Below are 16,381 nucleotides of genomic sequence, written 5' to 3' on the forward strand. Positions count from 1 at the left end.
GCGAGGAGAGCCTGGGGATGGAGGTGATACTGACACAGTCCACTGACATTTTGATGGGTTGAGTTTCCCATAGGGACCCCCCCTCCCCGTGCACAGTTTCAATTTTAATTAACAACTGCATTATTGAGGTTTCTGCAGGGGTGAGTGTTCAGGGATGCTTCACGTTGCTTGTGGTGTCCTCAGGGCTGGAGCTCCAGCACTCCTAAATTGCTCTGGATGAGGCTTAAATGGTTCAGCGCACGGGATGCTCTCTTCTCTTCCCAGATTGCACCAGATCCCCTGCTCGTTCCCTGCCTGTGTGTGCCTCTGAAGAGCCTGGTCCCCGAAACATCCCTTCTTCCCCATCTGTGCTGTTTCTACTGGTCCCCAAGGCTCAGCCCTGTGAGGGGGATGGGGTGACCTCCCTGCATGCCACAGGGATGCACTCCGGAGATGACAACTCTCTTCTTAGAAATCCCACTGACCCCAGTGGAGGTTGAGGGGGGGGAAACCCGTCGCATTCCCTTTTCACAACGTGAGCGGAAAGCCCCTTTCCTCACCCTCTGGAGCCCCTTCTGGGGAGCAGAGGTGACTGGAGCAGCCGTGCTTTCACCCACTTGGCATCCAGACAACTGCTGGGAGGAGGCAGAGTCTCTCTTTCCTGCCCATGTGTCGGCAGGGACTGCAGGCAGCTGGAGGGCAAGGGGGGTCCCCTGCAGCCAGAGGTGGTTAAGGTACCCCCAAGAAAGGTGTACTCCCAACATCAGAGATGCTCCTTTTGGTGTGGAGCCAGCAGCAGGCGGGAGCTCCTTGTGCCAGGAAACTGGCTGGAGATCCCCCGACATTTGCTGTGGGGACCAGGGCCTGGAGGGGAGTCCCACAGGATGGGACCACCAGCACCCCTTGCCAGCCCTCAGGCATGCCCCGGTAGGTGCCAAACCCGCTGAACATGCAAGGAGGCAAGGGTCTGCTGTCGGGCAGCATCCCCAGCACCCCTTGCCAGGGGTCGGGGCTCTGCTCTTGTGGCCCACTCTTTGCAGGGGGCTCTGTCCTGTCAGACCCGCCCCCAAGGAGGAGCTGACCCTCGGTTAGGAGCTCCTAGAAGTCTGGCCACCAGCAGCCAGAGCTGTGGCATCTCTTTGGCAGCGCCCCAGCAAGATTGAGTGGAGATCAGGTCCCAGAGCCAGCCTGCATCACCAGACCTGCAGGGAGGCTGGGGCTGATGACTGATGCTAATCCTCCGCCACCTAAATCCCCCTTCTGCCATCCAAGATTTCTCTCCAATAGCTCATGAGTGCTAGAAGAAGGCAGGTGCTGACTGAAGCTAAGCTGACACATCCTATTTGTGCTGCTCATCCGGCCCACCAGCCCCTGCCTAAACCTTTCGGCACAGTACTGCTTTGAGAGGGCACAGCAGTGGCCGGAGGCGATGTTCTCCTGATGGAGGAGACCACCCCATGCATGAAGCTGGTTCCAGTGCCAGTGCAGGGATGGAGCAACTTGGCCAGAGGCATGGCTGGAGCCTTCTCTTGCTTCTTACCGTGGAGTGAGGAGAGGGCAGAGCTCGCTATATCCTACTGCTGAGAGGAGCAGAGGGACCCACCGAAATCCCGGGGGTCCCAGCCCTGTGTCTTGTGCCCAGGTAGATATTTGTCCCTATGGACGGGCTGTGCAGCGCTCTCCACCAGTAGAGGTGGAGAGGTGCTAGGATAGGTCAAAGCTGGAGCAAGGGAGAGGGTGGAGGGATGGAGGTCCAGCTCCAGGATTTGTTCACCTCTGTGGGGAAATATTTTTCCTACTGTCTATGGGAATTTCCCCGGGTGCAACTAGTGCTGTTGCCTCTTGTCTTGTCCCTGCCTGCCCCCCCCAAGAAGAGCCTGGCTCTGGCATCTCTCCAAACTCCTACCAGGCGGCTGCTGTGCAACCCCACTGCTCTCAGCATCCCACATGGTACCTACCAGGGGTGAAGCCCCTGGTTAAGGAACGTCATCACAGGTGGCACTGGCACGGTGGTGAGTCACCATTCCAAGGAGAAACAGCTCCCATCCCTGTGCGCCTGTGGAGGTTTGCAGCGGGAGCGCTGGTCTTCATTCCTTGCAGTGCCCACGCAGCCGGTGAGCTGCTGGCTCCCTGTGCCATGCACTCAGCTTCCGTAGGGGATTTCTGCTCCTGTGCCAAGAAAACTTGTTTCCAGGAAGCTCTGTAGCTGCCTTTGGCCACGAGCCCATTTGCTGGGACACCTGGAAACCAGGTTGTCTTTTGGCATGTGAGATCGCAGCCCTGCAGTGGGGCATGTTGGCTGGGCTCTCCTCCATTCGCCAGCCTCGGCTGTGCTCCCCCTGTGCAGGCACTGGGGAGGGCAGGGGGAGGCAGCCGGGCTCCTGTGACCAGACCGGGGGGCTCAGGGGGAGCAAGACATCACCTCAGTACCAATATATACCCCAAAAATGGGCTTGAGGCAAGTTCTACCCCTAGCATCAGTGGGTTGAGCCTATGTGATATCTAATGGGAACATCCCAGAGATGTCTTGGAGAAGGGACTGGGAAATGTATGGGGTGGGACTCCCCATGTGCGTACCCAGGTGCTTTGGCAGGGTAAAGGGACCCTGGAGCTGCTCTGCCCCTGAGCAACAGCCCCTGTGGCCTGGGTGCCGGCAGCGGAGAGGGCAGGGGTGTGTTTGGCTCTGGGACCACAGAGCAGCTGGCTGCAGGGAAAGCAGCCGGGATATTCGGGAACTGCTCAAAGATTAAAATCCAGCCTGTGGCAAGACTTGTTGCAACTTCCCACCCCTCTTCTTCAAAGAAAGTGAAAGCCACGGGCTGGAAGGATAAATAGGCAGCGTGGAGCAGCAGCAGCAGAGCGCAGAGAAGCTGTGCAGAGCTCACCACTCCTGCCCGGAGCACCATCACCTCCAGCCCCATCCTCTGCCAGACTCAGCAGCAAAATGCAGTGGCTGCATCTCCTCTGCCTCAGTCTCCTGGTCCTGGGATGTATCCTGGATGGTAAGAGGGAACCTCTCAGGCTGCCTTTCTTGTGGAAGCCAGAGGACCCTGTTTCTTGCTCTCTTTTCCATTTCCAGCAAACTTTTAGAAGGGTCCATGGCTGGGGGTCTGTCACAGCCTTCCTGCATCCTCTGCTTGTAACCCGCCCCAAAGGGACTCTGTCCTGCTCAAAGTCCAGGCAGGAGCCTGCAGGGCCCTGGGGCTGGAAAGCTGCGCTTGGGAAAGGCCGTGGAGCAATCCTGCCTCCCAGTGCCCTGGCCCAGCCTGCGCACACTGGGCTGGGATCCCCTCGGTCTCATTCTTCCCAGCACACCGGGGGAGCATCCCTGGCACCCTTTGGGGTGAGGCAGCCCTGGGGGGCAAGTGGCAGGGCTGGGAGCGGGAAGGAAGGAGTGCGCTAGGGCAGAGCTCACGTTTGAGGGGCTGCTGGTGTTGGACACAGGCTTTGCACAGATCACAAGAGCCTGGATGCATGACTCCAGGCCCTCTGTGGGGAGCCGGGGAGTTCAGACACCTTGCAGTGTTGCACCACACCATGCTGCCTGGGGTTACAGGCATCCCTGGGCATTGCCAGCCCTGGCAGGCATTAACAGTGAATAGGGCATTCGCTTGGAGCGTGACCGAGGTCCCCTATCCTGCAGTGAAGTGCAGACAGCTGTGTCCCTCAGCTGTCACAGGATTGATTGGTGTGGGGTGGGCTGGTGACAGGGTAGCTGCAAGATCTCTGACTGCTTCAGCAAATAAAGCTGAAGCCATTCCTGGCCCCGCGGGAATTGGTGTCTTTATTGCAGCGTCCTGAACCTGGGTAAAGACCCCGTCCTGCCTTGCTTGCTGCTGGCGCTGGCCCTGGGGGTGCGGGAGAGACCCAGGCGTGCAGAAGGGTTGCCCTCCGCCAGTTTGCTGTTTCTCATCCCTTTGCTCTCTGTGAGAAGGAGGCAAAGGGCTCCTGGCACCAGGGAGTGGGTGCAATAAAGCCGGTGCCTGCGTGTGCAGATGGGACAGTGTGCGAGGGCGTTGCTGGTGGCACCATCCTGCCCTGCTCCTCCTGGGTGGCCATGCAGTCCTTTCTCCCTCTGGGGAGGCTGGGTGAAGGCACAAGCCAACCCAGGAAGAGCATCCTCAGCCTGCATGTGTATTCCTCCTCCAGTGCATGGTGGGAACAACGTCCTTGACTGCTGCCTGCGGACCAGCGAGACGCCCATCCCACGGCGGATAGTGCAGGATTACCGGCTCCAGCTGGTGCAGGATGGCTGCAACATCCCGGCTGCTGTGTAAGAGCCCCAGGGTGGTGACGGCTGAGGGACAAGAGCCCCAGGGTGGTGATGGCCAAGGCATGGACCCTGCAGAGAGGCAGGGAGGGAGGCAGAGCAGAGTGGAGGAGGGATGTTGAGCTGGGTTTGGGGGTGAAGGAATAGTGAGGGTTGTGGAAGAGACTGGAGATCAGAGTCTCAATCAGAGCAGGACCTGCCAGGAGCGGAAAACTTGGCACAAAAGTCAGGAAAGAAAGTCATCCCAAGGTAGAGATTGAGGAGGGCAGTGAGGGAGGCAGAGGGTGAGAGCTTGAGCTCTGCTTGAACATCCCCAGGGTGTCCTGCTCATCTTGGTTTTTTTCCCCGTGGGCCTGGCAGGTTCATAACCACAAAGGGCAAACGTCTCTGTGCCCCACTCCAAGCCCCATGGGTGATTCGCCTCCAAGAGAAGCTGGATGCCATTTCTCCCAGGAAGGTAAGAGCCAGCCCTGTTCTAAGCTGGGAATGGGGGCAGCCTGGGGGTGGGTTAATCCACCACGAAACAGGCTTTTCCCAGTCTGACTGGGCTGCTGGGAAGAGCTGGGACGTGCTCTGCTGAGGCATGGATACCTTGTCTCCATCTCCATCCCTCCTCCCTCCAACCGGGACCAGTCTGGCTTCTCTGCAATCCCTCTTCCACCCGAAATAAATGCAGCCCTGGGGCTGCTGCCCACCCAGTGCCACCCTGGGCTGAGCCCAATGGGTGCCACAGCAAATGGCACTGGGAGCAACGCCCCCACCCCTGACCCCCTGACTTCTGCCCTGCCAGCCTGGAGTTGTGCATCTTCATGGGGAGGGCTTGTGGTGAGTTTGGTGGGTGCTTTGCAAGCCCAGCCAGGTCCCCACTTCACCACCATGGCTTGGCCAGGAGACGTCACCCCTTGGTGACCACCCCGAGCATGGGGAAGGTACTCTGGGGAGGCTCCTGCCCTGAGGATCACACTCATCACAGCCAGGTTTTTCACTTCCCCAGGCCAAACCCCAGGGCAAGTAAGCTTCGAAGAAGCCCATGGCTGGCCCCAGCGCCTGGAGCGGGGCCGGATCCCAGCTGTGAATCTGAACCTAACGGAGCCAACCTGCTTCCACCCCCAGCCGCAAGGCTGACCCTCCTTGGGACTCGTGCTGGTGCATGGGGCTGGCCAGAGCCCTGCCTGCTCTCTCTTCTTCCCTCTTTCTCTGGTGTGACCCACCAACCTGCAGCAGGCTGAGCCTGGGGCTGCTGGACCAAAGCCTCCACCTCCTTTGCAGCCTGGAAGCCAGTTGATAGACTGTTCTGTGAGACAAGTTTGGGGGGGTATTAGCCTTCCCTTGCAGCAGCTGTGACCTCCATCACCAGTCTGATCCCTTTGGTTTCCGTCGTCAGCCCCAAACCTTCTGCAGTCCTTCTGCATCCTTGGGAAGGGCTGCCAGGACGGGACAGTGTGGGGATGGAAGGGAGGGATGGAGATGTTCCTTGCTGGCCATGCACTGTGCTGCTCCCTCACTGACCACAACCTAGATGCCCCTGGGCAGAGCGTGGCTGATGCGGTTCCTCTCTCATGCCCTGACTTCCCTGCACCGTTTCCCCTCCTGCCTTCCCTTGCCTGGGTAGAAACAGAGCCAGTAATGTGGTGGTGGCAGAGTGGGGCAGTGATGTTGCACTCCTCAGGGACATTGCCCCCTTTCTTGGTCCCACAGTCCTCCACCGCCTTCAAAGCCAGGGCTTTGGGATGTATGAGCAGTGATCGCGCCACCCTCAGGTATTTGCTGCTAGATCTGTTTGATGAAACAATTACATGTGTAAGATGCTTCTTTTCTCTCTTTTTTACCGTGCTGTGATTTTGTTAAATAAAAAGAAAAGCCAGCTGGTGGTTGACCTGCCTCGTGTTTGAGCCTGAAGGCAAGTGTGGGGTGTGCAGCCAGTGCTGCCTGCGATGCTGCAGTGGCGAGGGGGGGTGGAAAGTGGCTTTCTTAGGGGTGAAGGACACTGTCTACAGCAACTGGACTTCAGGTCTCTCCTGGGAGGTCTCAGCAGCATGGTGAGGTGGATGCCCTGCTCTGCACTGCTTGGCCAGGCTGCCAGAGCAGGTCCCCAGGGGCTTGTATTGTAGAGGTGGGGTGGGAGGAAGCACGGCAGTGTTGCACTACCCAGCCCAACCCACTTCAGCCCCACTGGTGCGGCTATCAGCCTGGAGCTCCCCAGCTCTTGGCTCCCTCAGGAGTGTAGGACACGGATGAAAAGCTGTGGTAACAGGAGCTTTGTCCTTGCAGTGAAGGGAAACTGAGGCACAGCGTGGCTGGTCAGGACTGCTGATTGGCACTTTGGTGCTTGGGGTTAGCTGGGGTGCAGGGGAGGAGAAAGAGCTTTTGGAGAAATGAAGGCAGGTGAAGACACCTGCTCCTGGGCACGTCCATGGGCAAGGCATGGAGGGCAGCCCACCACCTCCTGCCCCTCATCACTGATGAGCTGTGAGACCCTGGCCATTTTCCTCCCAAGCCTTGGGTCTCCTGGAACTGTGCGCTGGGTCTGTGCAACAGTCATACTGCCCTAAAGTGACTTGATGTCCCCTTGGGAACTGGCCTTTCGCCTGTGCCATGCGATGTTTGAACGAAATTGTTTCGTTTGGGTGAAGCAAGGGCCAAACATACCTGAGTGGGGTTTGTGTGGTCAACAGTCGGGCGCCATGGTCTCCTCCCAAAGACCACAGCGTTAAACGTGATTGTCCACAAGGTTAAATCATTTACGGTGTCCCTGGCCAGCTTTTGGTGCCCGCCAGCAAGCCTGGGCACAGGCTGGGAGTGAGACAGCCCAAGGACTGTTCCTGAAGGGAGGGACGACGTGGCCACCAGCCCCTCCAGGGGATGGCATCCATGGTGGTGTAGCAGCTGGGCTGTGCAAGCTAGGGGATGTCCAGGCACCTGATGGCTGAGACCTGTTGAATGCAAGCTTAGCCCTGGCCCTTTTCCTCCCCTGGTCTGCTGGCTCCCTTGGTTGGTGGCCGCGGTGTCTTTTTCAGGTGTTACCCCTCTGGGGGCCTCCTCCCTGGTACCTGTGCACACACAATGCCCTGGGCTCAGCTGCCTCTTGGTCTGACTTTCCCAGAGCGCCGGCTCTGTCCCAGCTCATTAACTGTAGTGACAGCCCCAGCAATATAATCCTGAGGAGGAGGCGGCAGAGGAGGAAGGGTGGTATGGGAAGAGAGGCCAAGACAAACAGTGTGAGTGGGAAAGGAGGATAAACGGTGCTTGCTTGGGCAGAAGCCTTCCTGCTGCTCGCTCGGTGACCCGCGAGGGGCCGCGCCTGGGGAGGAGGAGGATGCTCGGTGTGGATCCACACCGGGGCTGAGCTTGGGCAGGACAGGGGCTGCAGGAGGGGCTGATCCTGGGGTGGATCAGGTTAATCCTTGGCTGGAGGCTACCCTGACAAAGGAGTACAGTGTTCTGGCCCAGTTCCTTGAAAAGCTGAGGGAGAAGGGGCTTGCACTGATATCTGGAAGCAGGGTTCTAGGGTTCTCTGTTTCCATCAGGGTTTGAGGGACTACTTGGCCAACCTGCCTGTAAGAGCATGGATGCCACTGTTCATCACAGATCCCTGGCAGGTCTTTGTCTTTCGTGGCTCTCAAGGGTGTGTTGAGCCAGACCCCAGCTTTGGCAGCAGGCTGCCCTGGTCCCCAGTGAAGGACAGGAGGAGATGCTGTCCTGGGCCAGGTACGAGGTCCTGGCTGGCTGTCCCTCCTCCGGCACTGCAGCAGCTGTCCCTACTCCAGAGCCTGTCTCTTGGAAATGTGTCAAAAACCAGCAGGGCTTAGTACTTCATAAACTACGGAATTTTTCTGATACAAAATGTCAACGATCTCTTTAGAAGGAAGCAGCCACTTTCCTCGGAGAAAGCAGCTAGTCACTGCCATGTCAAAAACCTTGGGTCCCAGCGAAGAGCTAGGTTCAGTGACAAATGTTCCCAGTTCTCCTGTTTCTCTGTCCCCAGCTGTCCCTTTTCTGCTCTTTGTTTACCATCACTGCGCTCGCAGGGGGTGGTAGGGCAGGATTGGGATCTGTTGTGGGATGGGGCAGACATGCCCTCAGTACATATGAGGCTGTGTGCAGGGATTGCTTTGGTGTGAGGAGGTCTGGAGCATCACCTGCCATCCTTTATCCACACCTGGGACACATATTTCACACATTGTGGAATAACAAGACATTATAACTGAAGACATTTCCTAGAAGGCTGAGAAAACAGCCCCTCTCCTCCTTGTACACAAGGCCAGGAAAGAAAGGTAAGGCTCCATCTATGCAAGGAAACTGATCATGCTTTGGGTTGCTCTCTAGCTGCCAGATCTCATACCTGGGACCATGAGAGTGTTCCTGTCCTCCCAGGCATGGGGAACCTGTCTCGGAGGCTTCACAGGCTGCAGTCAAGGGGCACAAGACACAACAGGCACAACCTGCTGCAGTCTTGGGATCTGACCTGGTGTGGGCATTCACAGCCAGCAGGTAGGACTGAAGGTCCATAGCAAAAACACTGGCCTGACTCCCAGTATCAAAAAAGGGCACCGAAGGGAAATGCCACGCTGGTCTCATTTGGTGCCATAATACCCCTTCCAGGGGCTTTACTGGAACTCGTTTTCTCCCTTGTCTCCAAAGAGATTGTGTATGGGGACTTTTTTTTGTCACCAGCATCCTTCATGTGCTGCACGTGTTGCTCCTGAGGGGACCAGGGATGAGCTGGCTGCACTCTCCCTGCATCCACCCCACAGGTGAGGTGAGCAGCTCCGTGGGGGCTAAAAACTGTTCCCCCTCCCGCAGCCCTCACACGGCCTCTTCACATCGCTCCCTGGTGCAGATGAGTCCACGGGAGCTGTGAACATGTTATGGGCATGTTTACCAGCACAAGGACCAATTGTCTTCCACGCTGATGGCCTCCTCTGCTCGGTGACCAGCCGAGGGGCAGCTCTCCATGGGCACAGCTCCCTTGGCACCAACGCCAGACCCATCTGGCAGGGGCTCAGGGACCCGCCTGGGGTTTTGTGAGGAGATGGGACATGTGGATGATTAGGAAGGGTGGGAATCCAGGTGAGGAAAAGCCCCTTTAGTCTCCTCCGGTTGCGCTGTTTGCTCTTGCCTAAACAATAACACATGTGGGTGAAGGAGAGAATCCAGGCCTGGCATCTCTCCTCCTCAGGCCTCTGCTTGCTTCCCTTTCATTCCCAGCATGTCATCACCAGTGCTGCTTGTCCAGACACTTTCTGCAGAGATTTGTCCTGTGGGAAGATGCCAGCACCCTTGGCCAGGCTTGTGGGGCTCCGAGCATCAGCTGGTGTCATCCCTGCCACCCTTCTCCTGCAGCTGGGCTCTCCCTGGTTGTATTGCCCTGCCTATTCCTCCGTGATCTTGCTTCTTGGGTTTCTTCCCCAGGACCAGAGTGCTTTTCCTGGCATGGGTCCCTGGAGTCAAACTGAGCCCAGAAGCTGTCTGATATGGGGACCATTGTGCCCATGCAGGGCTCCCCTCTGTGCTTTTGTAGGTTGCAGGGACTACAGATCATTGCAGTGTCGGCTCAGCCACCAGCCAGGCGCACCCTTGCCCAGATCCCAGTGGTCAGAGCACCCTTTGGAAGGGGAGGGCGGACCCATTCTCTCTGTCCTCAGATGCACTCATCTTCTCTCTACGCACAGTAGCAGTAAAAACTGGAGATTAAAGAGAAAACCAGGAGGACAAGCAAATAGGAGACTTGTCCTGCTGCCAGAAGTCTCTGGAAAGTACCTTCCCCATTATCCATCCCTCTCAATGAAACAGTAGACAGTGATGGGAGGCTTAGTGCCACTTCTGTGGCACTCCTCACCTTTCCCTCCGGTTTTCCTGCTTAGCTGTGTCCCTACGTAAGGTTTTCTCTGCTCCTTGTGGTGTGAGCCCTGGCCAGGAGGCTGGAGGGGAACCTGCCCTCTCTCCTTTTCTCAGTTGCTCTGCAACCACAGCAAAATGGCACGGCTGCACGGCAAAACATAGCTGGGTCTGTTGGAGATTGAGGTGAGGTGGCACCACATGCGTCAGGCTGCAGGGATGGGGCTTGGAGGGGACTAATGAAGATCTGGGAGCTCTCTTAGCTCTGCTTGGGAGCAGATGGGAGGGACAACAATGGGGCAAGAACTGGGCAAGGACAGCAGCAAAGAACAGAAGATTTTGGAGCTTCTCGTGAATCTGGGAAATTGATGTGCAGCCTGAGGCTGGTTGGGATGCATTGAACCCATAAGCATGAAAAACCTTTCATTGTCTGGGGTGGAAGGAGAGAGCCAGAAGACTACTATCCGTAAGGTAGACTCAGAAGCTCTTCTTGTGATCCTTGTTTAGCTCTATCACATGCAAACCACTAACCCTGGGTTCTCCCCACCTCTCTGTCTGTTTGGGTCCATGCTGCCCAGCTTCTGCCCAGTTTCCTTGGAACTTTCTGCCCCAGGCTTTACCTGAGTGGTGGCTATTCTGTGCCTGTCCAGAGGGATTTGGCAGCTGTGTTGTGTCACTGCAGATGTGCCAGGTGTGGTATGGCTGCTTGGCTTGGGAGGATCACCCTCTCCAGCCTTTGGTTTGCCTCCTCCACAAACACAACTCACTTCTCCACTTTCCCACAGAAAGAAAGATCTTCTTTCTTGCAGATGTTTTGGCTGGGAAAACTCCTCCTCTGCTGGGCTGTGCACTGACTGTCCCCACGCTGCAAGCACACAACTGTGTTTACATGCACGTTCCTTAATCTTGTTTAAATTATCAAGACATGACTTTCTACTGTCTCTGGGAGGATGATGCTCCAGAAAAGCAGTATTTATTATCAGGAGTTTTGTGAGCTGCTGAGGTGGTCTTTGGTGAAGAAATCAAATACTTTCCTTGAAAGACCCTGTAACTTGTAGTTTCCCACCTTTTATTTAGTTGACGTGGCTTTTGGAAAGGCACCAGTCAGCATTTACAGTGATGGATGGCAGCCACTGTATTGCAAAGAACAAAAGCGGAAGCGTCCCAGATACGCTACAGCTACAGATTTGTCTTCTTCTCACAGTGCTTAGTTTCACTTCCTAGCTACTGCGCAATGCTCCAGCATCCTCCTCTGCCCCTGCCAAGGCCAGCTACCCCAGGGAATTCCCGGGGTTGGAGCCTGCAGGGCTGTGGGTTTCATTGCCTGCCTGGAGCGAAAGTAGGGCTGCAGTCCGCTGGGTTGAGCCCTGCTGTTTCCGAAGGCTGTGTCTGGGCTGCACAACAGCTCTTTGCTGAGCCTTTGGGATTTGGTTGGCCTGGGAAGGGTGGCAGGTCCTGGAGATGCTGGCCCTCAGCTCTGCACTTCTCACTTGGGGTAGGGAGGCTCTGCCCTGTGTGGGTTGCATTGCCCTATATCTCAGCACAGAGGCCAGGAGCAGTAGATATTTTGCGGCATGACAGGGCATGGTAGGAGGGAAGTTCTCTCCACCTTGGTCTGGTTTCAAGCTACACTGCTCGCTGGCCCTGCTGCTAGTAAACCCAATGCAGGTGGCTTGTTGCAAAAATTAGCATCTCCTGGCATGCTCGTGTGCTGCAGAACTGGTGTATAAAGCTGAGTTAGTGCAGACTAAAGCAAAAAGTCACCACAAAGAGCCATTTGTAAGTCAGCCTCATAGCAAGAGGTGCTCAGATCCCAAGCCCAACTTGGCAGCTGGTGCAGTGGTAATGAATGGGAGAAACAGGGGCTGTGTTGTAGCTGTTGGGATGAGGACAAGGGGGCTTACTGCCACTCATCCAGGCTCTGTCCCCTTCCCTCCTGACATGGACAACTGTTTTAATTTATAGAATCATAGAATGGTTTATGTTGGAAGGGACCTTAAAGATCATCTATTTCTGACCCACCTGCCATGGGCAGGGACATCTCACACTAGGCCAAGTTGTTCAAAGCCCCATCCAGCCTGGCCTTGAACACCTCCACAATGGGACATTCACAAGTTCTCTGGGAAACCTGTTCCAGTGCTTTACCACCCTCACAGTGAAAAATTTCTTCCTGGTATCTTATCTAAATCTCCCCTCTTCCAGTTTGAAGCCATTACCCCTTGTCCTATGACTACTTGCCCTTGTAAAAAGTCCCTTCCCATATTTCTTGTCGGTCCCCTTCAGATGCTGGAAGGCTGCTATAAAGTCTCCCTGGACCCTTCTCTTCTCCAGGTTGAACAACCCTGGCTCTCTCAGCCTGTCTTCATAGGAGAGGTGCTCCAGCCGTCTGATCATCCCGTAGCTCGAATTTGTCTCTGAGCTTTGTTCAGTGAGGATTTTGGACATCACTCATGAGTGGTCCTGTAATGCAGGATTTGTTTAAGGCAGTCTTGATGGGAGAGGTGGTCCAAGATGAGACAACTGGGCTCTGGAAAGGTGTGTGCTCAATTGGGAGTGTTGTGGAGGACAGCAGTGAGTTTATTCAGAGGTCTGGATGACCTGGCATCCAAGCACAGGCTGAAGGAGCTTGGGTTTACCCTAACTCCAGGAAGGGATAAGTTGGTCTCCTGGTGCACAGAGGGATGCTCAAAGAGAAAGTGAAAAAAGTACTCTCTGAATTTACTTCTGATAGGTCAAGAAACCACAGGGGTCCTTGGGGTCAGACTTTAGGGGGAAATTCCATGTAGCAGGAAGAAGCATCTGAAGAAATGCTACATCTCCACTGCTGGAAACTTTTACGGTTAGACCAGTGTTTGTCAGGAAGCTGTAAGTAGTACTGACCCTGGTTTAACACAGGATGGATTAGATGACCTGGGGTAGTCCTTCCAAATCTGTTTTTTCCCCCTATAATGCTGTCTACCAGCTTTCTAGTGGGTGAGGTGGACTTCCTCTGCCTTATGCCCTTCTTCTGAAGGCTGGATGAAGTCACAGGGACCATGACCTTGGAATCTCTCTTGAAGGCAGAGGTGGAAGGATGGAGTCACACTTTCTTTTCCCCACTCATTTGTTGGGTACTTGATGTGAGGCTGCCCATGGCCACAAGAAACCATTGTCCTTGCGTGCAAATCCAGGAACTGACCTCTTGCCCATGGAATGAAGGTGTCTTGGGAGCATGGGGAGAGGTTGGCAAGCCAAGCCGAAGGAAGCAGATCTTGTATTGCATTTATGAGCCCTTTTGGAAGCTGAGCAGGCTGTGCAGTCACTAATAGTAGAGTGTGAACCATCAGTGGTGAAAAACAACATCCTTACTGTCACCATCTGGGCTACATGCTAGTGTGCTCCTGGCAACGGCCTTGGCAGCCCTGGCTCTGTTTCACCAGCATAATTTGAGTTTGGGTTTGAGAAAAAAAGAAAGCAACCCAAAGAAAGAAAAGAAAAGAGCTCTTCAGGGTGAACGTGAAGCCAAAGAGTTTAGCATCAAATGCCTTTTGAAAGCAGCTGTGGAGCCTTGCTCCGAGATAAATAAAGGCTGGTTTGAAGCTGGAGAGCTAGCTGGCAGGACACACTGTTCCCATGTTGCCAAATGCTTCCCAGACCACCTGTCCTTGCAGGGCTGGGTTCTCTGCAGAGCCGCCGGGAGCTGCCGTGGTGCCGCACACTCCGGCGGAGTGTCTGGGTCTATTGCCAGGATCCCGATGCTCAGCCCAGGCTTGGAGCAGAGGCAGGGCTCGGGGTGATCTTGAGGGGTCCTTTGTCTCTCAGGAGAGCTAGAGACCTTTCCACCTGGTGGTTTATCCTCGTCCTCGTGAAGTTTTGAGGATTTTTGAGTGGGAGGGAGCCCTGAGAGTTTGGCTGGCAGGAGATGTGCACTGCCTGGCCCCCTGGGTAGTACCCACTGGAGGCTGTGGTTTTGGGTTGGTGAAAGGTCTGAAGCACCTGAGCAAGGGAATTTTAACCAAAGCGGGCCCTAAATTGCCTGTGCTCAGTGCTTTAACAGAATGAGGAAGGGCTCAAGCAGAAAACATCTGGAACAAGATCAGAAGCCAGACACGCTCCTAAACAAAGGAGATACATGGCCTTGGAGGAGAAAACAGACATGTAAATGGAGACGGAGGGGGCCAACAGCAGGTTGGGTTTCTCTGAATCTCATTTGTTTTCCTTGTGCAGCAACTGTCTAAAGTAAATGCTGGGGGGCCGTGGTGTGCCAGAACACGCCGGAGCCATTCATCACAGGCTGTGCTGGCAGTTGGGACAAGTCCGTGACGAGCACAAGCTTCCAGCTATCCAGAGGGGCTCTGCCTCATTTGCATCGTCGGTTTTGAGGCTGCAGCCTTTCCCATACTGCATGCAGGCAAATGCAGGGAGAGAATAACTTCTTTCAGCAGGGCATTAACCCCTGCAAATGTGACCCTGTGATGCTTTCCTACAAGGGCTCTGGCTGGGCTTCAGGAGGGTCATTGCTCTCTCTGCTCCCAGAACCCCTTCAGCTCAGTCCGGGAAGGAATTTCTCCTGGTCCAGATCTTGCTCCTTGCAGGGTATTTCTGGTTGCACTCACACAAGGCTTCTTCTGGGTCAGTTCTTTCCAGTCTGAACAGTCCCAATCCACCCCCAGCATTGCTTCTTCTCTTCCAGAAGCTGCTCTCCTGTTACGGACAGTGTGTGTGAAGATGGAGGCCAGGTGGTTCTGCAATGATTTGGTGTGGATCTGCTACAAAAGGCTTTCTCTGAAAGCCAGGAGATCGAGTCTGGGTGCAGCTCTGGTGTGAAGAGAGTCTGCAGGTCCACGCCACACTTGCATAGTCTATCAGGGACAGCACAGGCAGAGAGTCAAATGTAGAAATTCCCAAGTGAGCCTTTTTCTCAGGTGCTTGCAAAGGGACCTGGAGGAGGCCATGATGGCTGGGTCTTTGGGGGTTTCCCCATGGAGCAGGTCTGTGCTGCCCCAGAGGAAATATCTTCCTTCCCAGCCTTCCTGTGGGATGATTCTGTCCAAGGATTTCCAGGCAGAGGATGACCACAGCCAGGAAAAAGCCATCAAAAAGAGTAAATGCGGGGGCAGACACACCAAGAGCACAAAGGCAGCACAGGGCAGGGGAGCTGAGGAAATCTCTCAAGCAAATAAGATATACCAGGTTGGTATTCCTACCAGGGCACACCAGCAAAGAGTGGAAAGTCCCTGGCTGTCTCTCTGTGTCTGATAAGGCCAACTGGCTCCATGCCCTGCCAAGGAAGGACTTACTTGTGGATCCTTTTTTACAGGAAACAGAGGGGAGAGTCATCAGGATAGCTGTCAGAGAGATGGGAAAAGGAAAGCCAGCCAGATCCTTCCTTCAGCCTGCTCCATGCACAGCCACCCTGTTAGCTGGGCCCCTAAACTGCACAGGGAAGCTATTGGGAGGTCCTGGGCAGCAGGTCCAGGACTTTTCATCTGCAGGCTGGGAGTATAACACTGAAGCCTGCTAAGCACCTGAGCTCCCCTCCCCTCTCCTAATGCTACCACGGTCCCCTTAGAAGTGCACTCTCCCCACGACCAGAAACCCTGAAGGTTTTTCAAAGCCTCCTCCTGCTCAGGCAGGCTGACACAGGACCCCCCTTCAGTTTTGGTTATAAATACGCTCCTTGCAGCCCACTGCAGCATTGCCAGGGCCAAGCCAGCTGCTCCTGGCCTGACAAGAGGTGTGTCCATCTCCAAAATGATTAGGTTGCCAATTTAAAGTAAATGGGAGTGCCATTTTCACACCCTCTATAGATAAGTCATGGGAACATGCAGCACAGGGTGACAGAGGGGCTCAGCCAGGGGCTGGAGAAACCCACCACGGGTGGGTACCATGCAAGCTCCACCTGGGGAAACTCCTGTGCTAGTGACCGCTGATGCTGGGAGGGGTTGGCAGGGAAGTATGTCTCTGGTTTGCTGTGTTTCTTGTACTTTTTCTTACATATCTGGTAGTGATCTCAGTTGCAGAGAGAGCCAGAGTGATACGGTCTCTGTCCTGAACAAGCACTGCCGTTCTTGGATTGTCTCCTCTGCCCTTTGCACTGCTAAATTTCACCCGGTATCTATTACATCCACTTATTCTTGTAAAATATATTGCCGCTACTCTGAATCATCAGAGGGTGTCATTAACCTGCTCCCACCGTTCGTGTTGATGTCCTGTGACCACAGGGTCCTGGGGCAGCTCACCGATGGACCAAGCCCCGTAGTTGCTTCCCTTTCCTTTACCCTGATTACTGTAGCCACCCCTGATCCCCCAGCA

General features: G+C 55.2%; 1 protein-coding gene across 1 annotated transcript; it reads left to right on the top strand.

Moving 5' to 3' along the window:
- Positions 1 to 2,844: 2,844 nt before the first annotated feature.
- On the top strand, positions 2,845 to 6,085 carry CCL19 (C-C motif chemokine ligand 19). The gene is made up of 4 exons (XM_063320506.1): positions 2,845 to 2,981; positions 4,129 to 4,252; positions 4,610 to 4,706; positions 5,244 to 6,085. The coding sequence occupies exons 1-4, from the start codon at positions 2,924 to 2,926 to the stop codon at positions 5,262 to 5,264; spliced, it is 300 nt and encodes a 99-aa protein (XP_063176576.1). The 5' UTR covers positions 2,845 to 2,923; the 3' UTR covers positions 5,265 to 6,085.
- The last annotated feature ends 10,296 nt before the right edge of the window (positions 6,086 to 16,381 follow it).

Source organism: Chroicocephalus ridibundus, chromosome Z (assembly GCF_963924245.1).
Source record: "Chroicocephalus ridibundus chromosome Z, bChrRid1.1, whole genome shotgun sequence".
NCBI classification, from domain to species: Eukaryota; Metazoa; Chordata; class Aves; order Charadriiformes; family Laridae; genus Chroicocephalus; species Chroicocephalus ridibundus.

Bases quoted from the DNA above. Each gene is read 5' to 3' on its own strand.
- CCL19 (XM_063320506.1), top strand. From the start codon at position 2,924: ATGCAGTGGCTGCATCTCCTCTGCCTCAGTCTCCTGGTCCTGGGATGT. The intron at 2,982-4,128 runs GTAAGAGGGAAC...TTCCTCCTCCAG, and splicing joins CCTGGGATGTATCCTGGATG to TGCATGGTGGGAACAACGTC. The intron at 4,707-5,243 runs GTAAGAGCCAGC...TCACTTCCCCAG, and splicing joins ATGCCATTTCTCCCAGGAAG to GCCAAACCCCAGGGCAAGTA.